At 44.4% G+C, this 22,923-nt stretch overlaps 1 protein-coding gene across 1 annotated transcript; it reads right to left on the bottom strand.

Annotated features, from left to right (window-relative positions):
* Positions 1-13,033: 13,033 nt before the first annotated feature.
* LOC146633002 (single-strand DNA endonuclease ASTE1-like) lies at positions 13,034-19,862 on the bottom strand. Its single transcript, XM_085351937.1, has 4 exons — positions 18,648-19,862; positions 18,367-18,559; positions 13,406-13,568; positions 13,034-13,325 (listed from the first exon to the last, which is right to left on the bottom strand). The coding sequence occupies exons 1-4, from the start codon at positions 19,860-19,862 to the stop codon at positions 13,034-13,036; spliced, it is 1,863 nt and encodes a 620-aa protein (XP_085208063.1).
* Positions 19,863-22,923: the final 3,061 nt, after the last annotated feature.

The raw sequence follows: 22,923 nt of genomic DNA on the forward strand, positions 1-22,923 counted from the left end.
CAAATACTTTTTGACATCTAAAATGAAGATAACACTGTATATATTGTTTTTTACTTTTATGCTTTGTGTGAACAACTAAAGTAAGTAAGTAAAGTTTATTTATTAAGCGCTTTTCACAGACAGGCAGTCACAAAGCGCTGTACACAAATATTAAAATAAACAATTCAATCAATAGACATTATACACAATGTAAAAGATCAAATGTACATAATGTAAAGAATATAAAATATGTAGATCAACAAAAGGCTTGTTTGAAAAGAAAAGTTTTTAACTGCTTTTTAAAAGAATCCACAGAGCAACTAAGGTGTGCTGCTTATGAAATCCATGAAGTGCTACAGAGAAAATTACATTTTATTTATGTAATTAACACATTTTGAACTCTTAAAGAAATATAACAAAAGGAAAGCTGAACTAAAATGATCCAGCAAACAAACTGTTGTGAGTCGCCACCCTTATATCGCCTTTGTGTTTTTGGAGCCTTGAACCGACTTTTAAAAATATTTGGAAAAAAAAGCACTATGCTGCTAAAAAATGAAAAATAGATATTTGCAAAATTCTGCCTAAATATGTATTTTACCTGGTTAATGTGTGTGGCGGGGCGTGGTCTGCAGCGCCGCCGCAAGGGAGGCGACGCACCTGAGCGGCACCCGCAATCACGCCTCGCCGCCTGAAAGTCTGTGCTCTCTCTGCTGTTGTGTTGGTGTGTGTCGGGCTGTGAGCTGCAAAGCTACAGCCGGCTGTGTGTGTACAGCAGGTCGGGGCTGTACGAAGTCAGTTTACGCAGGACTGTAAGCTGTCGTCTGTGAGGCGTGAGCATGTTTGTTTTTAACATAGTTCACGGTGGAGCTGCTGACATAATGTGGATCCAAAGATCCATAATTGGCCTACCTGGGTTTGAAAGTCTCGATAAATGCAGGCGTTTCGGCGGGTACACCGGCTTCTGCGAGTGTGACGCTTATTATGAGCGATGAAAAAAAATAATAGAATATAATTGTATTTTTATATTTCAATATCACAATAATCTTCTAATTTAGAACTACAAGTTAAAAAAAGAAATAAACACAAATAAAATACACTTCAGCTAAATACTTCTAATTTATTTTCCCAAACCACCCGGAGCCGCAAAATAAAGACTAAAGAGCCGCATACGGCTCCGGAGCCGCGGGTTGCCGACCCCTGCCATAGACGTTTATTAAAAACATTACAGTGCAATCATTTCTATGGCTCTGCAGGGAAAAAAGATATATAGTTTCAGCTGTGATTCTCCTTCCGTCTGACATGCCGAGCTAGGACATTTCAATCCAACTCAGAGGTTTAAACGGTCAGCTTCTAATAGCGAAGAACAGGAAAAACTGAGGGTGAAGGGTCAAATACAAAAGAGGGGAAATTTCATGAAGCTCTAACTTTCTCTGTTAGTGCAGTAAGGCAGCTTTGTTTTCTTTTCTTTGTTGTTATTTCGGTGCAATTTAATAATTAGTTTCCCCACTTCACGTACAAGTTGGTAAAAATGATATTAACATTATTGTCATGCTTTGCAACCTAACCAAAATTATGCAACAGCGCAGTAGACATATTTACATGTGCTTGTGTAATTATTAAGTGTTGCTGCACTTTGTTCAGGTCAGCCAGCTTCAGGGTCGTTCTTTGCCACAGTTTGGCTTCCAGGGAAAATTTCTCAGGCAACTGATTTACTAGAAATGAGTAACTGGTTTCACCTGTGTTAAAAAAATCGGCAAATGGATAATGGAGCTGATTGTCTCAACATTTGAAGCAGCTAAAAATATCCAACCAGTATCCATCACCACACAGTGATAGAAGGTTTTAGAACAAATACAGAGCTAACATATTAACTGTAGCTGTGCTTCTATGCAGAGGTTGTATGTTCAGCTTTCTACAATGACAAACCCACAGTGACTGGCTGGTAGGTGCCAGTGGATTTATGATGGAGGAGCATGAAGTCCTCTATGATTCATGGCTGCTTAGGCACAGTGAGTCCACTGCCAACACACACTGCACCCACCTGATAAATCGCAGCTATGGATGCCCACTTGTGTATGTAGGGATGGGACTGGTTCCTTTTTGTGTTTCAGTCACAGTGAAATGCCATTTTCAACATTACATTACTCCCCCTGAGAACGCACTGTACCTTTAGTGGTGACATCATCCTTTTCCAGCAGTAGATTTAGATGAAGATGCTACCCAGTGCAATAAACCACAAATATAGGAGTTTATCACTCCCATGGAGAAAATGGTCTTTCTTTCTGACATACTAATGCTTTTAAAAACATTTTCTGCTGCAACATCTCAACAGGAGATAAGATAAAGACAAGGAAGACTGGTGATCTATTCATATCAGGAACATCAGCAGGTTTCTAGCACAGGAAGTAATAAATTCAGCCCTCGTGTTTGCACTACAGGTTGCTTTCATGAGTATTTCTGTGTTTTTGTGGTGGGGGAATTTTTCCTCGTTCCAACGATGTAAACAAAAACATTGCTTTCCGTAATGACTAGAAATCTTTTTGTCCTACTGTTCATTTACAGTACAGGACAGGTTTTGTTTGGTTATGATTGTTTTGCAAGAAATACTTCAATCACAGTCTTGATTAAAATGTTATATGAGAACTGTGGCACCATGTGTGACCAGATATTGGCATGTAGTCGTCGCCAGACTGTCATCAAACATGTGAAGTTTGGGACAGACTGGACAAAATACATTTTTAGAGATGAAAATCTTATGTTCAGTGGTAAATGATCAAAATTCCACCACAAACATGACTTTGATGAAGATGTCCCTTTCTGAAGTAACCCCAAAAAGTTCCTGAAGTAACCAAATGGAATTTAACCAGTGACCTCTCACTTTGCAGGCGAATGTGTAAGCCAGCGATGCCTGGAAAACACTAAAACGTGCCAAAATATCATTTTACATTCAAAATGGCGGACTTCCAGACTTCCTCTTTGGATTGGGTTCATTAAATCTATGTTTAATAAATGTCATACATGTATTTGTGTACAGTGCTTTGTGACTGCCTGTCTGTGAAACAGTGTCAGGAGTCAGACAGAATGTTTTTAAAAATACATTTTTATGCCAGATGATTTCTTCAAGCTGCTAAAACTCTTTTGAGATGCTTATGATAAAAATTGGAAGAGAACAGCCCACATACGGCATTTTAATTTATCGTCCACCTGGGTCTGCTGCGTCTTTTCTGTCAGACCTACAAGACTTTTTAACTTCCACTATTAAAATGGGCATGGTTATCATTGTTGGAGATTTCAACATTCATGTGGATGACTCAACAAACAGTACCACTAAGGGGTTCCTGAGCATTATGGACTCTTTCAACTTTGTTCAGCATGTAGCAGGGGCTACTCATACGGCTGGGCACACTCTGGACTTGGTCTTCACCTATGGTGTTTCCCTTGACCACTTGAATTTAAATTACCTAAGTTGTTTTTAGCAACCATAAGTCATTAATAGTTCACTGAGGCAAGGCTGTGTTCCGTCCTATTTTAATACAGGTGCCCATGGACCTCAAAACATGAGTGCAGCGGCAAAATGATAGATTAACAGAATTGGGACGACAAACAGGCCAGTCTTTGGCTTGAAATTTGACAGCTTGACCTCTCATTATGTCCTTAGCCTGAGAAGAAGCTTAAAGGACAGTCAACCTTGTGATGAAGACAGAAGACAGACAGAACATCGTGGACTTGAAGAATTAACAGCAGGCAAAAGTCAGTGCAAGTGACCTATAACACTGAAGGGACAAGCAGCAGCATGTATGAACACCACTGATGGAACCTGCGCTTTGAATCACAAGCTGGGAACTTAACCAGTGACATGACTATTTGAAGGCACTGGACGTGATATTTGCCATGCTGGGAGTTAACCTAAAAGAAAAGACTGAAAAGATCAAGAGAGATAGATAGATAGATAGATAGATAGATAGATAGATAGATAGATAGATAGATAGTGTAAAATAAGGAGGGGATGTTTTTCTCATTATCATTTAATATTTTAATATGCCATTATTAGTTCATTAGAAGTATATAACCAGCTTTGCATTAAGCATAAATTGAAGTTTTTGATCTTACATTATTCTTTGCATTACAGTGATGGTGATAACTTTAGTTTGATCTTTTCTTACAGGTACCAGAATAATAACATGATTTTCCATTGCAGATGTAACCATGATCATTCCATACACATTGCAGTTTGTTGCTTATTCTAGAGTTGTGCTCAAGGTAATTAAAGGTTAAAAGCTACAGCCAGCGCGAGTCTGGCTGATCTATGGAGGGCAAAGGCTTTGAGCTTGGAAGGCCGCACGCGCTTACACAGCACTTATAAGATGTTATTCTTGGTGATTTTGTGCTTAGTCATGTTTTAATATGTTTTAAGTAGAAGTAGCTGATCCAGCAATATTCATTTAATATTATAGACTTGATTTAGAGCAATACACACTGATGGTCTTAACAAATGAAAGAGTCCTTGTAGCTGCCATGTTGTGTCTTAGCAGGGTACAGACGGTTCCAGGAGACGGGGGCAGTCAGCGTCTGCCCTCGGGAAGGAGACCATGTTATTCTTTGTGTTAAATAAAATTGTCAACATTGATTGTATTACACCTGTCACTACGCATGAGGGGGCGTTCTAATACCCTGATTTCATAAAACTATGGTGATGTGTTTTTTGAAATGAGATCTGAGACTGTCTGCATACAGTGTCCATCTCCCACGTGTGTGTGATCATTAAATCATCGTTTGACTCAACCCGACCGGACCAGTGTTGTTATTGTGGGTTTTTTCCTCTGGTGTCCATCCCAATATTCTGAACCTTAACAATAGATAGATAGATAGATAGATAGATAGATAGATAGATAGATAGATAGATAGTGTTACGTCTGGTTCAGTTTGGGTAAGAAGGAAAAACAGCCGAGTCCGTGTAGGTGACAAAAATAGTGATTTTATTACACACTTCTAAGACAGAAGCATGGGAAGACAAGCGTACAGCCACAGATCTCCAAAGAGTGGACCGTTCCCCATCCTTATATAACCCATGATGACATCACACAGTTAGACCTTACTGGAAATGATAACAGTCTCCCCATAGTCCAAAGTTCTCCTTATACAAACATCAGATGATACTTTAGAGAAAAAGAAGTGTGTGACATGTCATGTTGTGCAGTTCTGTGAGCCTGTGTGTCCAACTAGAGAATGTCCTGACATGACCTCCCTGTGTAAATAAGGGTGAACGTGCGTGTTTACATAACTCTCTATGTGCATGTTCTGATGTAGGCCTGCAAATGAATTAGAACAAGGTCCTGCTGGACCTTCCAGTTATGGACGGTGAATACAATGCTGTGGATACCATTTGAGACTTGATTACAATGATGATAATATGCATACATTAATCTTTACTCAGATTACCATAGATATAAAACAAAGATTATACTGTCATCAGATTCCACAATGGTAAATGATTAATCAATGATAACTAATTATGAGAATACAAAATAAAATATCTCCTGATCACACTCCTCCTCTTTGGCCTTTAGAAAAAAGGCCAACATTTAGAGATATTGTGTCACTCCTCCGTCCAAGCAACGGCATCATATGTTCCGGACCAGCTGACCCAGCTGGACCAGAGTCTAGGGCCCTGCTTACCAATTTTACCAAGACACGCCTTAGCAGAGGAATGAAACAACACCCGATCATCAACATTCCTAGAAAAACCATAAAAGAAAACATGGCAGACATAAACACTCCCTTTTCATTGCCCAAAAACAGACGTCATCCGATCCTCCAGCGCCGTGTTCACACTTGGATGTACATACATTGTTAAAGTGTTTTTCACCACGTCCGTCGCAAATTCAAGACATGTGTAAATATTTTCGTTTAGGCGTGGATCGACGTGTTTGCGTACGTTTGTCAATTCGCGGATATAAACCTGATAAGGTGGTGCAGTTACCTGTGTCCACAGCCTCTCTAGTTAATTTCAAAATACACTGATAACCCCAGTCATCCTCTGGATACAGAGGAGCGGGCTCAGTAAACTGTGTCAATCATCTACTTGCTGTTCTTTAGCAATTTGAGCCATCCCATCCGGCGACTCAAACAATTTGGACTCTCGAGCGGGTAGACCTCTGCGTCTGGGAAATTCACCCGTCTGTCAAAAACAACCAAACATGTAGCAACACTCATACATGTCAACTCCCCCTTTATTTTCCAATTTCCCCACAACCCAGCTGAGCTTTTAGCTTCAGACTCGAGTCTCAGCCTGTCACGCTTCAGGCCTCTTTGCCACCTCCTCAGTGTCAGGTTAGTTTTAATTAGTCTCAATTAATTGTTCTAGTTGTATTTTGCAATTCAGCTAAAAAGCAAACCTGTTAAAGCAAACAGCTTATTTACAACCACCTGCAAATCATAAGAGTAATAAAAGATTCAGCACAACAGACAAGTATCATGTTCAGGATTTCTCTGATCATTAAATCACTATTATTGCCACAATTTGTTTTATTCACCCTTTGGGCAATGTTACTCCACTTGTGTATCCCTACCAAGAGCTCCCTAATTGGCCAGTTAGTGAGCTCTGTCAAACTGTCCCCAAATTAGTTATTTGTTATTATTACTTGTTTTCATGTCACTTGTCTGTTTTCTACTGCACCCTCCTCACACATTCTTAACACAGCAAAGCAAACATTAGCAGCCCATCCACATTCCAGAGGTGCTATAAAAAGATTTCCTGTAAAAAGAATCACACATAAATTCATCCACCCTCTTGTTCTATCTCGGTGGAGGTTAACCTTAAGTCGTAGTCAAGTCTTGTCAGCTTTTACCAGTCAGTCCGTTTGTTTTATTTCCAGTCTTTCATCCATTCATTCATTCATCCATTTTTCTTTCTTTGCTGATAGCGGAAACCATCACCGCATTTAGATTTCCGCCCTCAGCAAAATGAGCTCATTTCAAAAAGAAAAAGAAGAACTTGAGATCGGATTACCTCGCTGAATCCTTTTTTGGGCAGGGACTCTCATTTTCTAATTGTCCCCATAAGTGGTTTCCTCCAGAGCCAATTTCAATGCGGAGAAACTCACTTACAACAATTTTCTCGCCGACGTGTAACGCTTGTAATTTCCGATGTGCAGATCTGCTTAAAGAAAAGATTCACAAACAAAAATCAGTGCACTGTTCAAAATATAAAACAAAATAAAATGAAAGATAACAAAAACAAAAATGCAGACGCCCGGGTCTTAGGACTTGTCACTGAATATTCCTCCTATCAGTAAAAATGCCAAACCTAAACCTAAACAGAGTCAAATCAACACCACCTCAACCTTTTCATATTCATACACCTATATATTTTTGTGTTCGTGAAACAAAATTGAACCGTTTCCATATTAAGTAATTTGAGCTCTTGAAATGTTTTAGTTCTCTTAATTCTGCCAGTTTGCCTCAACACTTATTCAATAACTTTTATTCACTCAAATCTTACCTGTTCAAATTGCCTAGGGTTCAACAAAGTCTAGATCCCCGTTATCATGAAACTTGAACGGGTGTACGATAATTTACTTACAGTAATTTAGAATCATCACTCAACCTAGCTCTACTACTGGCACTGCGTGACTTTTCTCACACTGGAAACCAGAATTTAGTACAGAACTTTAATACCTCAGGCAATCGGGGTCAAGGGCTGCCCCCCCTTTCTCTTCTTCTTTGTCTGTGTGTTCCTCCTTTTATTAAATCTCCATCACAATGATGTGGCGCTCTGAAATAAGACTCACACTGTTAATTCATCGTTTTCACTCTGCATCACTGCTCAGGCTGTTTTCTTTTCTTTTTGGTGTACAGTAAACAATTGAGTCGAGGCCTTAAGCCCCAGATATCTCGCACAGGCATCGTTTTCATAACCAAACCGCTCCGGACTCTGCTCCCCAGACCACACAAATGCCCTCTGGGCTTATTATTGTAACAAATTCTGTATTTGACTTTGTCGTGTGCAGCATTGAGCCTTTGTCAGTAAAGCATTCTTCATTGCAGCAGCTGGAGCATTGTGTGTCACTTCTTAGTGAATTAAATCAACATTTTGATTTTGGTGCATGGGTATGTATCAGTTTTCACTCCCTCAACGAGTGCATAAGTGTTCATGTGTGTGTTTCTCTTCATTCTAAGTCGGCGCCTGCAGAAGTGTGTGTTCGTGTGTTGGTGTATGTTTGTGTTCATCACCTTCCTGTTCTGTAGTTTAGGTAAACCAGCGGCCTGAAGCATGCCCTGGGGTCCTCCCCTCCTCTTTGGGTCTGTTTTCATCCGTTGTTGCAGCTGCCTGCATCTTCTCCTTGTAACTTGACCCTTTTGCTTCTGTAGCTCTTTCAGGGTTTACTCCTGCTGTTGGAACTTTGCGTCAAGTCTGACGACCTCCTGCTCCAGCAAGCTTCCGCCTGATTACAAGTCCTGTACGTGAAACTCCAAGTCTGACTGATGAGTTCAATTAGCAGCCAGCTCCTCCGGAGCCATGCTCAGTTTCTGCTCTGATGCCTTAAGCTCTTACTGAGGGCAAAAACCTCAGTCTTTTCCTTCCACGTCAGATCAGAGTCTATTTATGTTGTCCTTACTCTGCTCCACGGCCTTCTGCAGCTCTGCTGTTCGGCTCTTCTCAGAGGTCAGCATTCTTTTGCTCACCCTCCCTTTTCCTCCGGGCTTAATGCGCGTCTCGTCACAGCTCTGTCAGCTGACGCAGTCTGGGAATTTCCCCCGTGTAGTGAAACGGGCTTTAGGTTTAGTGCTCTCCGTCTCTGCTGCATGAGATCGCTTTTTTCTTTTGCAGCACTGTTGACATCCTCAAGTTGTTGTTGTGAGTCCAGCTGCTGTGGCCTTCAGGGGTCAAAGGGTCAAAGATGGTCGCGGAGAGGGCAACGATGGTAGAGGGGAGGGTAGGAGTCCAGGTCAGCTTCGGCTTTCAGAAAAAACAAAAACAAAACAAAACAGGCAAACAGGAAAATGATGTTGTGTTGGCTGTGCTGTGTTGGCTGTGTTATCCCGAGAGGGGAGAAACAACGAGGTCTCCTTTCCCCCCTTTTTTTTTTTGTTTTTTCTCACCACATAATCAACTCATAACCCCTCAAGTTGACAGGACAACACAGGCACGTGTTAAAATTCTTAAGATCCTGTTTAGAAACCTAAAAAGGAATTTTCTACCATTCAGTAGTCATTTGTCTTAAACAATCAACAAAAACATGTCCCAATTTAACCACTAAATTTGTCGTATCCTCACTTAATCATCAGACCAGTGTCTTTGTCTTTTGACGTTAAGTTGTTGTCTTGCAACCCAGAGAGTTTATTTGTCAGTCATGTATAAACTATATCATTTAAAAACAGGTGTATGTTAAGTGTCGCTACTTTAATCTTGCATGTACGTGCACATGTATGTAAGCTGTTTCTTCATTGCATGTATGGGTGCGTCTGTATATAGAATAAAATAGAATAGAATTCAACTTTATTGTCATTGCACATGCACAGGTACAGGGCAACGAAATGCAGTGTATGGGTTAATTTAACTTCTTCTCAAATGAGGCATTTCTCTAACACGCACATGTGTCTGTTCCTCACACTTCTCATACCTTTCTCTGGTTGTGTGTGGTTTTATTTGTTTCAGTCATTTACCAGGAACATCTTTTCCTTTTCTCCATGTCTTCCGCCAGAGGTTAACACTGGTGAGATTCAGGGACACAGCACCCAGAGCAGTTCAGCGAGAAAAACCTGCCTAAAACTTCATTCTCTCTTTTTTTTTTCCGGGAGGGGTGGGGACAACTCTGGTGTCCAGCCGTGAATTTTTAGCCAAAGCTTGGCCTGTCTTCTGCTGCCGTACTCAGGTTTCCAGGTTAAGAAAAAACACCTGTATGAAGACACTAAACATACATTTAGTATTCGTATAAACATAACTGCCTAAATTATTGAACTCTTGAGGAGGGTTGATTTAACTCTTTACTAACTTTAAACCCCACCATAACAATTTCTCACTCACAAACTTCTATGCATCCATTTAAACATGTGAAGCCAGCACAAATTCACACTCATACCCCTACAGCAAAGCTTTAACATACCCACAATCCAACTCCTCCCTTAAACGGGAGAAATCACCCTGGATCAACCAACTCTTTATAAAACGTCAAACAAAGATAAACCACAAACATTTCTACACTTCTGTGTCTTCCACGCAGCACACTAGGCAGAAAAACACCGATTACTCACAGTCTATTGAATTTATACTTAACATCACAACAAAAGAAAAACCTGCTCTTTTCACAACTCTCACAGCTAAAGCCACCAACTCCAAACCCACAGAATTAAATCAATATAGTCAAAACTCTTACCCAGAGCCTCTGAAATAATAAAAAAATCACCAAACACTCGGTTACTCTTTTCACTCGCTCCTTCTCACTCCCTTCTTCCTCATTCTCCTCTATACAGCATACACGCTCGCTCCCGCGGACCCGCTCGGCCCCGCGGGCTCACTCGGCCCCCACCTTTTTTCTCTCACAGAGACAGAGAGAGAGACCCTTTTCCTTTTTTTTTTCTCCAGCACACATACACACACAGAATCCCAACTGAGAGAAAGAGGGAGAGAAAAGAAAAGAGTTTGTAGAGAGGAAGTTATAGTTATAGTTTATACCAAGAGGAGGAAGTTTTTAGCAGGAGTTTCAGATTTAACAGATTTATAGAACTTATTTACACACACAGGTAATTTATAATCTATATACACACGGGCCCGCATAGACGTCATATGCCAGAAGAGGTTACACCTAACTTTTTGACTAATTTAAAAGCACCTATAGCCCAGGCCTAGCCTTGCTGGTCAATTACACGTTTCAAGTACGCCGCCTTGAAAACGGTCAGATTACTAAATTCTAATTACTTTATAACCGTTTCCCGTAGCTGGAAAGGAGCTCCACCTCTGGCGCTAGTATCAAACCCACGCCTTCAGCTTTACTTAAAACTCTCAGGCCAACGACGTTGTGTGGTCCCGGCCGAGTCCAACTCTGTCGATCAATCAATGCAGTAGAAGGCAATCACTCGTAGATTACCTGGCCAATTAACCGTGAGTCCCAAGTCCCCAGCGGGAGGCCAAACTGGGCTAAAACCTAACCACGCGTCCGCGATTAGGGGTCAGTGCCACCTGCTGAACAACTGCATTCTTAGAGAGCCTAGCTCTCAGTCCTAAACGAATTTACTTGTTTTAAAAGCCTCACTGTTGGACCCCTGCCATCCAGTTTCATTTATCTGAAGCCCGAGACCCAGTCTCTGCTAATCGATTGGATCAAATCCCCTACACTACCCAGGTGACTGCTGGCATCCAGCCACCCACATCGGTTTCCACACACCTTAAACCGTATTATTTTAACCTCATATAACCTCTTAAACCTCTTAAAATTCGCTCCCACAATGAACAGCAATAAATGTTATCAGTCAAATGTTCCCCAAACTTTAAACACAAATTACCCAAAAAAAAATCACTATGGACAAACACCAGAAACCCAGACTGAGTGAATATTATTTAATTAAATTTAGTTTTAACTTCCAATATAGCGCCTTTGGATAAAAATCAACAGGTGGCACTCACCTTTCTTATGTCGCCTGGCGTCACTCAGATAGGCTGCTGGCCTTCGCCCCTGTTTGTCACCCACACGATAGCTGCAAGCTCCCTTCCTCCCCAACCGGAGTTTCGGCACCAAGTTGTTACGTCTGGTTCAGTTTGGGTAAGAAGGAAAAACAGCCGAGTCCGTGTAGGTGACAAAAATAGTGATTTTATTACACACTTCTAAGACAGAAGCATGGGAAGACAAGCGTACAGCCACAGATCTCCAAAGAGTGGACCGTTCCCCATCCTTATATAACCCATGATGACATCACACAGTTAGACCTTACTGGAAATTCGCACCAGAACCTCTCGCCACAAGAACAGTTTCTTCCCCTCTGCTGTTGGACACATGAACAATAACCACATGACTGTCCCCGCCACTAACACATGACCCTACGCTGTGTCACTGCATCATTTCATGTCTGGCACTGATCACCACCTGCACTCATGTATATATCTTTCTACGTAGCACTCATAATTCTTATTCTCATGTATATATCTCATGCACATATCTTTCTTTCTACATAGCACTTTAATTCTTATTGTCTGCACTGAAGCACCGCAGCAATTTCCTAATGTTGTAAACCTCAACATCTGGCAATAAACCCATTCTGATTCTGATTCTGATTCTGATACTGAAATGATAACAGTCTCCCCATAGTCCAAAGTTCTCCTTATACAAACATCAGATGATACTTTAGAGAAAAAGAAGTGTGTGACATGTCATGTTGTGCAGTTCTGTGAGCCTGTGTGTCCAACTAGAGAATGTCCTGACATGACCTCCCTGTGTAAATAAGGGTGAACGTGCGTGTTTACATAACTCTCTATGTGCATGTTCTGATGTAGGCCTGCAAATGAATTAGAACAAGGTCCTGCTGGACCCTCCAGTTATGGACGGTGAATACAATGCTGTGGATACCATTTGAGACTTGATTACAATGATGATAATATGCATACATTAATCTTTACTCAGATTACCATAGATATAAAACAAAGATTATACTGTCATCAGATTCCACAATGGTAAATGATTAATCAATGATAACTAATTATGAGAATACAAAATAAAATATCTCCTGATCACAATAGATAGATAGATAGATAGATAGATAGATAGATAGATGGATGGATGGATGGATGGGTGGATGGATGGATGTAAATTATCATACTAACCGGAATCACTACACCAGAAATTCTAATATCAAATTAATGCTAATTCCATATATGAAGATAGTGGCACATAGAGATAATAGTACCTTATTTTAAAAGTTTTGAAAACTCCTTGGTAAACAGTGTTCAAAATCAAACAAATGCTAGTAGCAACAGTTGTGTTAGAGTACATTTGAAGAGAAGTAACAGAACAGAGCTTCGGGATCAGAAAGTCCTTCTCTGATCAGCTCATCACTCAGAGTCTCATTTATCAGCTTTTTCTCTGGTAGCTCTCTTCTTTTTTCCCTTTTTTTGGTTTTTGTTGTTGTTTGCAACTTGCTCCCATCCCTCCTCACTGGAGGAACTCATACCAGAGGAACGCTCCCCAGTAGAGGGAACCTCAACTCTCAGGACAGAGGATCCCTCTCCAGAAGAAGGATTACAAACAGTCTTCAGGTTCTCATATAATTTCTTCTTTTCTCCTCTCAGTGTTTTCTGTACTTCTTCAATCGTGTCTCCATCTGCCAGCCGATGAAGGAGAGGTCCACAGTAAAGCCTGACAAAGCAGAAAATCTCAGTTAAAGTTGATGAAGTGTGTTAACCATCTGTGGAGCAAATCATTGGTCTGGTGTTTACCGGGCAAACTGAGGTTCTGGTAGAGGGGAAAGCAGCAGCTGGTTCAGGTGGAGGCTCTGCCTCATGCAGCACTGCCATTGGCTGAAAGCATGAGCCACACATGGCTTCCAGTTACTCACACCTTCATCGTTTAAAACTTTCATCTTCCTCTCAAACTCGTCCTCTACAGACAAAAAAAGAAAAAGTTTCAGTGACACAGAACCAGAGACCAGCAGCAGTTTGTCTTCTTGTTCAGGCTCATGTGGAAGCATCAGTGCTGCTACTGTCACACAAACTGTCATGATAAGTTGTGTGGCAGGCAGGGGAAGGACCCAAGATGCAGATTCGCAGACACGGGGATAAACTCAAACACACAGCTTTATTGCTGGCCACGGGAGGCAATACAAATAAACTAAAACTGGGAAAACTAAAGCATGAACTGTACAAGGGAACCGAACCACGGGGAGAATTACACACAACATGAGGGAGAACGCGACGCCGAACAGAGGGAGACTCAGACAGAAATACACAGAGGGTAAACGAGGAAAGTGGGCACACACGGGGAACACAGGTGACACTGATAATCATAACGAGACAGGGCGGGGTGAACTGAACATGACATGTACAGGCACAGAGGTTCAGACAGGAGGAGAGAGAGCACGGGGAAACACAGACGTAACGGGCTGGGGAAACATGAAACAACCACAAAGGGAGACGAGGGCTCATAAATACATAGAGGGCACACAGGGGGGAGAGAGCCATGAAGGGAAAACACTTAGGGAACAACACAACAGGGCAACTCAGAAAACATGGCCTAAATAAGGAACAAAATACAAAAATACATGAAAACTAAGAATACTGGGCCCACATGGCCCAGGACCATGACACCACCCCCCCCTAAAGGGCTGGCTCCCGACAGCCCAAACCCGAGAAACAAAAACAAAAACAGAAAACAACCCACCCAGGGCGGGGGGCGGGGGACCAGGACGGAGGGACCAGAACGGGAAACAAAATAAACAACAGAAAACACGGGAGCACATGACCATAGTCAAAATAAAGTTCAGGGGGCCGACCCAGAGCCCACAGGCACCAGAGTTCACGGGTCACACGGTCGGGGGGCCGACCAGGCAGGTGGCACAGGTGGCAGAGCTGGTCCGGAGGCCGGCCGCGCGGAAGGCAGCGGCGGCGGCGAAGGAGACGACGGAGCAGTTCAGGGGGCCGGCCGCGTGGAAGGCAGCGGCGGCGGCGAAGGAGACGACGGAGCAGTTCAGGAGGCCGGCCGCGCGGAAGGCAGCGGCGGCGGCGAAGGAGACGACGGAGCAGTTCAGGGGGCCGGCCGCGCGGAAGGCAGCGGCGGCGGCTCTCCAGTGTCAGGCGTACTGGCCGAGGCCCGGTGGGCACAGGACCAGTCGAGGCGGGACCAGGCGAAGCACAGGCTGAGGCTGCAGCGGACGAAGGCTCTGAGGCTGGGCCAGACGAGGACGAAGACTCTGAGGCTGGGCCAGACGAGGACGAAGACTCTGAGGCTGGGCCAGACGAGGACGAAGACTCTGAGGCTGGGCCAGACGAGGACGAAGACTCTGAGGCTGGGCCAGGCGTAGCAGAAGCACAGGCAGAGGCTGGCCCAGGCGTAGCAGAGGCACAGGCAGATGCAGCCGGACCAGGCGACGACGAGGCGGTCGCAGGTGGCGGCTGGACAGGCTCCTCGGGCCCTCCAGCTGATGCGGCGTGAGGCTGAACGGGCCCCTCGGACCCTCCAGCTGACGAGGCATGAGGCTGGACGGGCCCCTCGGACCCTCCAGCTGACGGGGCATGAGGCTGAACGGGCCCCTCGGACCCTCCAGCGGAGACAGGAGGCTGAACGGGCCCCTCGGACCCTCCAGCTGACGAGGCATGAGGCTGGACGGGCCCCTCGGACCCTCCAGCTGACGAGGCATGAGGCTGGACGGGCCCCTCGGACCCTCCAGCTGACGAGGCATGAGGCTGAACGGGCCCCTCGGACCCTCCAGCGGAGACAGGAGGCTGAACGGGCCCCTCGGACCCTCCAGCGGAGACAGGAGGCTGAACGGGCCCCTCGGACCCTCCAGCGGAGACAGGAGGCTGAACGGGCCCCTCGGACCCTCCAGCTGACGCGGCATGAGGCTGGTGCGGTTCTCCTGAACCCCCAGCTGACGAGGTAGATGGCGGCGTGGGAGCCGCGGAGTCCTGGATGAGCTCATCCGAGCTCCCAGCAGGAGCTGATGCAGAGCCAGAGAGATTTGAGACCCCTGGCTGGATGTTAAGCTGACCAGCGGACCGTACTGCTATCGGGGACTGGGCTACAGGAGCTACTGGGGCCTGCGCTACAGGCGGCACTGGAGCTACTGGGACCTGCGCTACAGGCGGCACTGGAGCTACTGGGGCCTGCGCTACAGGCGGCACTGGAGCTACTGGGGCCTGCGCTACAGGCGGCACTGGAGCTACTGGGGCCTGCGCTACAGGCGGCACTGGAGCTACTGGGGCCTGCGCTACAGGCGGCACTGGAGCTACTGGGGACTGAACCGGGGGTGACACTGGAGCTACTGGGGACTGAACCGGGGGTGACACTGGAGCTACTGGGGACTGAACCGGGGGTGACACTGGAGCTACTGGAGACTGCACCGGGGGTGACACTGGAGCTACTGGAGACTGCACCGGGGGTGACACTGGAGCTACTGGAGACTGAACTGGGGGTGACACTGGAGACCCAGGTGACACTGGTGTACTGGGGTGAAGGCAGCGAGGATGCAGTCTCTCTCTTAAGGGAGGATCGAATGATTTAGCGATAAATCTTGACGGGAAAAGATGCCGATGCTGAAAATACCAGGCAGCGGGGGCTTCCAGGAGGGTAGCCGACTGAGCTGTGAAGGGCTGCGAGGGGGCTAACTGAACTGAGGGTGGCTGCGAGGGAGCTAACTGAACTGAGGGTGGCTGCGAGGGAGCTAACTGAACTGAGGGTGGCTGCGAGGGAGCTAACTGAACTGAGGGTGGCTGCGAGGGAGCTAACTGAACTGAGGGTGGCTGCGAGGGAGCTAACTGAACTGAGGGTGGCTGCGAGGGAGCTAACTGAACTGAGGGTGGCTGCGAGGGAGCTAACTGAACTGAGGGTGGCTGCGAGGGAGCTAACTGAACTGAGGGTGGCTGCGCAGGCGATAAGCAGCTCGCTTTGACCTCCGCCACACAAGACACAGCTCCTGAATGAACAGTCATAATGTCTGGAAAAGACACAGCGTCCTCACTCACCACAGCAGGTGAATTAGGAGTCCGAATGTCCGGCTGTGGGGTGGTGCGACGGCGGCGTGAACGCCGTTCCTTCTTGACTGCAGCTCCCGATGAACCAGACAACGGCGCTTCATGCGCGCCGGGCGGCGTCGCAGAGGCTGGTGAACTGGGTGCTGATGGAGCGGTAGATGAGAGTTCCTGGAAGCTCAGGGGACCCCCGAGAGCCAGGCGGGTTCCCCGGAAGATCTCCTCATAGTCAGGAGCTAGCCACGGCTTCCACCGGAGCTCTTCATCCAGTTGATCGCATGCTGCACGCTGCCGCTCCTCCAGGTCGAAATCCATGACCTCCCCCGCATCCTCGTGTGGCTCGTTGGAGGGCGAAACATGCCGTAGCGCGGGGCGACGGCGACGCGAACGCCGCTTCCTCTTTGAGGTGGTCGTGGATGAAACTTCGATTTCTGTGGCGACCGGCTCCTCGTCTTCTGACCACATCCGTGCCAGATAGGAAGCGGAGGACGGGTAGGTCGGTCGAGGCGGTGAGGGTGAACGACTGAGCTGCGACAGCGAAGTGGAAGCCGGCGAGTAGAGGGACGGCGCCAGCGTAGAGGAGTGTGGTGCCGTGGCGAACCTCAGCGTGCCGACTTGTATGCTCACAGCAGGCGGAGGGGAGGCTGCGCGGCCACGGGGCTGTGGTGACGCAGTCCGCACACCGGACCGCTGATGCTGCCGAGGGCAGGCTGGGAGGATGGTGCGGAGGAAGTCCGAGATCAGAGGGGGTAGCGCCTCCCATAACCAGGGAAAAACCGTGACGCTTGTCCCCAACGAGGAAAGTAACTCCTCCCTCTCCTCCTCACTAGAGCTTCGGCTCCACTGGTAGCACAACGACTCCACCGCTTGTACTACGCCTCTGCCAGGAGTCGCTGGGTCCATATTGTGGTCGCGTTCTTCTGTCATGATAAGTTGTGTGGCAGGCAGGGGAAGGACCCAAGATGCAGATTCGCAGACACGGGGATAAACTCAAACACACAGCTTTATTGCTGGCCACGGGAGGCAATACAAATAAACTAAAACTGGGAAAACTAAAGCATGAACTGTACAAGGGAACCGAACCACGGGGAGAATTACACACAACATGAGGGAGAACGCGACGCCGAACAGAGGGAGACTCAGACAGAAATACACAGAGGGTAAACGAGGAAAGTGGGCACACACGGGGAACACAGGTGACACTGATAATCATAACGAGACAGGGCGGGGTGAACTGAACATGACATGTACAGGCACAGAGGTTCAGACAGGAGGAGAGAGAGCACGGGGAAACACAGACGTAACGGGCTGGGGAAACATGAAACAACCACAAAGGGAGACGAGGGCTCATAAATACATAGAGGGCACACAGGGGGGAGAGAGCCATGAAGGGAAAACACTTAGGGAACAACACAACAGGGCAACTCAGAAAACATGGCCTAAATAAGGAACAAAATACAAAAATACATGAAAACTAAGAATACTGGGCCCACATGGCCCAGGACCATGACACAAACTCTGACTACAGTCCATCTGCTGACTGCTTTCAGAGAGACTAACCTGCTGACAGGTGACTGTAAATAATAAACAGAATAATCACATTTATGGAGCTGAAACTGTAAAAGTTTCATCCGAGTAGAATATATGGAATATATAAAGTGACATGTAGCTATATTTCATTGTTAATATTCATCATGTTACCCCGTGAGACTAACCTGGACCATCGGGCTTACACACAAACCACAGCAGGAGGGCGTGGAGGCAGTGGTGCTGTTGTAGACTCTTGAACCAGAAAACAGTCACATAGACTGGCAGCTTCAGCTGGTTGGGGATGTTTTCTAAGACTGAAGTCTGAACCTCCAGAGCTTCTTCAAACACCCTGCGACGCTCATCCTGCATAGAGAGGTACTACACAGACAATATGCTTACATGTACCACAGAAACATGTCTACCTGTCAGAGTAATTAAACGCATATTTAATGATTAACCTCAGTACCTCTGTCAGACACTGTAGTTTCAGTTGTTTCTGTTCATGACTGCTGGGAGGTATTGGTCGGACATCGTAGTATTTGATCTCTTCTCCATCCCTGCCATATTCAGTAATCTTATCTCCTGTTAACAGTCCATAGAAGTACTGTCTGATGCGGTAAGCAGCTTGATAACTACTGCGCTGTGAAAAGTCCTCCACAAGTGGGGTCAGCATCATTGTCTTCTGACCCACAACACTTGTGGCGAAACTGGTGAGTTCTCCGTGCTCAACTTTTTTACACACCCATGGTGGCAACTTGGAACTTGGTTGTTTTTTGTTTTTTTCTGGTTCAACATATCTTTCAATGGCGAATTTAAATCTTTGGTTCTCTTTTTTTCCAACATACTTTAAAGCTTCACTCAGAGCATGTTCTCTCTTCCGTGAATCATTCAAGCCATCCAGGTTCACTTCACTTAAAAAGCGGAGCATACCATCCAGTCTTTTAATGCTGGACTCACCAGGTGAAGATGATTTATTTGCAAAAATGTCATTGTCTTCTAAGTTTGAATAATCATTTCCTGCTATTGAAGCAAAGACTGGCATGAGAGCAGGGTCCAATTCAAAATGCTCACAAAACGTTGAACGTGTGTAGATCTTAGCAGGAATTTTTCCATCCTCTTCTTTTTTCCACTCAAAGTTGTGGAGATTAAGGAAACCTTTGTGCACATCAAAGATGTAAAAATCCTTGTCAATGGACAGCACAGCACATTGTTCCTGATTTGCCTTAGAAACAACCTCAGGGTCTGCCTCTCCTAAACACACTTCAAACTCTATTTTTTCTTCCTTTAAGATTTCTAGGAATACATCTTTGACCAGAGGTGGTAACACATTATATCCCTCTGGTAAAGTGCCATCAGGCTCAGTTTCTGCTATTGTCTTTGCTTTTTTCAGTTTATATTTTAGACGAGACACATTTTTTTTATGCTTCTCGGGTCCTGAGCCTCCATCCAGGATGACGTACGGATTGACTTCACAGTCCTGCAGAGTCTTAAAGAACTTACAGACCTCATGTTTGAATCCAGGATAATCCCCTCCACATCTCTGGTCCAGCTTTGGATCAGATGTATAATACAAAAAATAGTAAAGAGCATTACCATCAATGATGAGATCTGTTTTTTCTACCTTAACGTCTTCACAGAGACTCAAAACATCTATCATTTTCTTTAACGCTGAAACCTCCATGATTCCTTAAAGTGTGGATAAAGATGAGCAGTGGTTATTGTGCTAATGCCTCTGTGTCTGCAGATATTTATACTACTAGAGTGCACACCCACACCGACAGAACCAGTCACACCTGTTGTGACTAATCTAACATTCCTATCTTAGGAATGTTAGATTAGGACTGGTGCCAGCTGAACTACCTCCAGATCAACGCCAGTAAAACCAAGGAGCTGGTGGTAGACTTCCGCAGGCACAAACATTCTCCACTGCAACCACTGAACATCCAAGGTATGGACATTGAGGCTGTGGACAGCTACAGGTACCTTGGTGTTCATCTGAACAACAGACTGGACTGGACTCATAACTCAGACGCCCTCTACAGGAAAGGGCAGAGCAGGTTGTACCTGCTGCGGAGACTCAGGTCATTTGGAGTGGAGGGCCCACTCCTGAAGACCTTCTATGACTCTGTGGTGGCTTCTGCTATCTTTTATGGCGTGGTCTGCTGGGGCGGCAGCATCTCTGCTGGGGACAGGAAGAGACTGAACAGGGTGATCCGAAGGGCCAGCTCTGTTCTAGGATGCCCTCTGGACCCAGTGGAGGTGGTGAGTGACAGGAGAATGGTGGCTAAGCTGTCATCCCTGTTGGACAACATCTCCCACCCCATGCAGCAGACTGTGACAGCACTGAGCAGCTCCTTCAGTGGGAGACTGCGGCACCCACGGTGTGGGACGGAGAGATTTCGCAGGTCTTTCCTCCCCACTGCTGTCAGACTCCATAATAAAGACTTTAACTGATCAAGCACACACATCCATACATATGCAATAATACTAAGTGCAATAATCCTTTCTGTCATCGTTGTATTTTTACTCAGTTGTATATAGTATTTGTATTTGTATTCTATTTTTTATCTTATTGTATATTTATTTTATTTTATTCTACTGTATATAGTATTTTATTTTATTCTATTCTGTACAGCTGTGTACTGTATTTATTCTTATTGTATCCTAATTTTTGCCTCATAACTTTTGCACTGTCCACTTCCTGCTGTGACAAAACAAATTTCCCACGTGTGGGACTAATAAAGGTTATCTTATCTTATCTTATCTTATCTTACTTTTTTGGTTTAATTTCTTTAATCTTCACGTTGTGGTTTTCTGTTTCATTTCACCCTGTGGAGCAAAATCAAACATGTTTTATTAACGTTCCAGTTGTTAATAAAGCAAAGGTACTTTGTGTCCATCACAAAGCTCAACCCTGCCATGAACTAAAAACTGCTGCAACACGAGCGTCACCGTCCACAGTGAAGCCAGTGTTATATGACCATGGACTGTGAGCATGCCAACTAAGAAAGAAGCAACGGCTCCAAAACATCTTGGACCGACATCTTGAAGCTCGACTGTCGCAGCTCCTCGTTATGGACGAGCGAAATGTCTTTTGGAGAAAGGTTAAATGGGCAGATGGCACAGCTGGCTGTTTCAACAGGACAAAACAAACACACATTAAACTTTTTTTGGAGCAGCACAAAGAACAAACAAACAATTAAACCAAAAAATAAATCTCATTAGATATTAACCCATAATGCAAATAAGCATACAGGCTGATGTAAATCCACTTGCTCTTCAGCTGATTAATGCTATGGTAACAGCATTTATCAGTAATAGAGAAGAGTGTACAACTCTTACAGGAGCTGCTTTTACTTGTAACACTGTGCTATGGTTAGCTAGAAGCAAGAAACAAGGAAGTGATGTAAGCCAATGGTAAAGTAGAGATTCACCATATAAGAATCAGTCTATTTTCCATTTCACACAACAATACCCAGTAACCATCACAAGTTTTTTGTTTGTTTGTTTTTTTACTTTTTCTGAAAGTTTCGATTTTTTTTCTGACTTAATTTTTGCTGTGAATAAGTGTTCGAAGCATTTTATATTCAGATATTACAACCAAAGTAAAAGCAATAAATGACAACAAATATTTTTTTAAAGAAGTTAATGCTCTCTGATATTTAAGTGTTAATTTGTGAATTACCCTTGCCCTAAACATTTTTTGTTTTAATCTCTTTTTTTCAAAACCCCAGTGATAACTATGAGAACAAAAAAGTATTTTAATCAGTGAGAGACCAGTGACCTGTCCCAACCTCACCTCTCACCCAGTGACTCTGAAATGCATAATAGAGACCAAATGTGATAATGTGAAACAACTAAATATGTCCTTTGTCAGCTTGTATTTTAAAAAGAAAAAGTTATTTTCCTTCAATATTATTTTCAATAGTCACGAATAAACAAAGTATAATAGTCTTGTGTTTTTTTCCTGTGTTTTTCTTCTGGTTTCTTTTACAGCACATCTCTGACAGAAATTAAAAAATCAATTTTCACAGCAGACACCTGCACAATCATCTGTCACATTGTGTTGTTCAATTACTGATACATGCTGCACATTTCCTCACATAGCAAGAGCATCCAACATAAGATGTTTCTCTGTCTGATGAACAAACGCAAAACATTTTATTTAGAACAGGATGATTCATGATCCTAAAAGTCTGGAAACTTTGAGAATAATTAATTAATCGGCCACACCTTGGCACACCTTTGTACCTAGCTGTCCCACAGTATCTTACCAAAAAAAAAAAAAGGAAAATAATTTTAAAAAGAATCAAACCATTGTACTGCTTAATTACCATCCTTACCACCTCCATCACAACTACATATGATAATATTAGGTTAGGCAGTGCTTTAGGCCAGCAGGGACAGATGCTGTTTTGGCTCCAGAACAACAAGAACAGCTGGTAATGTATACATCTATACATGTGAAACTTGGTTCATTTTTGTATCTCTGAAGATGATCATGATTACTAAACTTCCTGCTTCATTGTTGCCATATTTTGCATTGGCGTGTCTGCTATCTGTGGTAATCTTTACACATACTGACACAATAACACAACCTGCCACACCTATTCATCCTACCATACCTACATCTTTCTTTTGGTTTTGTTTTCTTGTTTTTTACTGGTATGTTGAATTGGTTTGTGACTCAGTGTGCATCTCTGTAGAGCAAAACCAAATGAGTTTCACTTTTTTTCCTGCAG

The sequence above is a fragment of the Diplotaxodon limnothrissa genome, linkage group LG4 (assembly GCF_057381915.1).
Source record: "Diplotaxodon limnothrissa isolate DT_005_m linkage group LG4, D_limnothrissa_male_GT1.1, whole genome shotgun sequence".
Classification (NCBI taxonomy): Eukaryota; Metazoa; Chordata; class Actinopteri; order Cichliformes; family Cichlidae; genus Diplotaxodon; species Diplotaxodon limnothrissa.

Excerpts from the sequence above, each read along its gene's own strand:
- LOC146633002 (XM_085351937.1), bottom strand. The coding sequence starts at position 19,862 with ATGGAGGTTTCAGCGTTAAAGAAAATGATAGATGTTTTGAGTCTCTGT. Across the intron at positions 13,569-18,366 it reads GTGTAAGCCCGATGGTCCAG|AGGACGAGTTTGAGAGGAAG; the intron begins GTTAGTCTCACG and ends TTTTGTCTGTAG. Across the intron at positions 13,326-13,405 it reads CCAGAACCTCAGTTTGCCCG|GCTTTACTGTGGACCTCTCC; the intron begins GTAAACACCAGA and ends CTGCTTTGTCAG.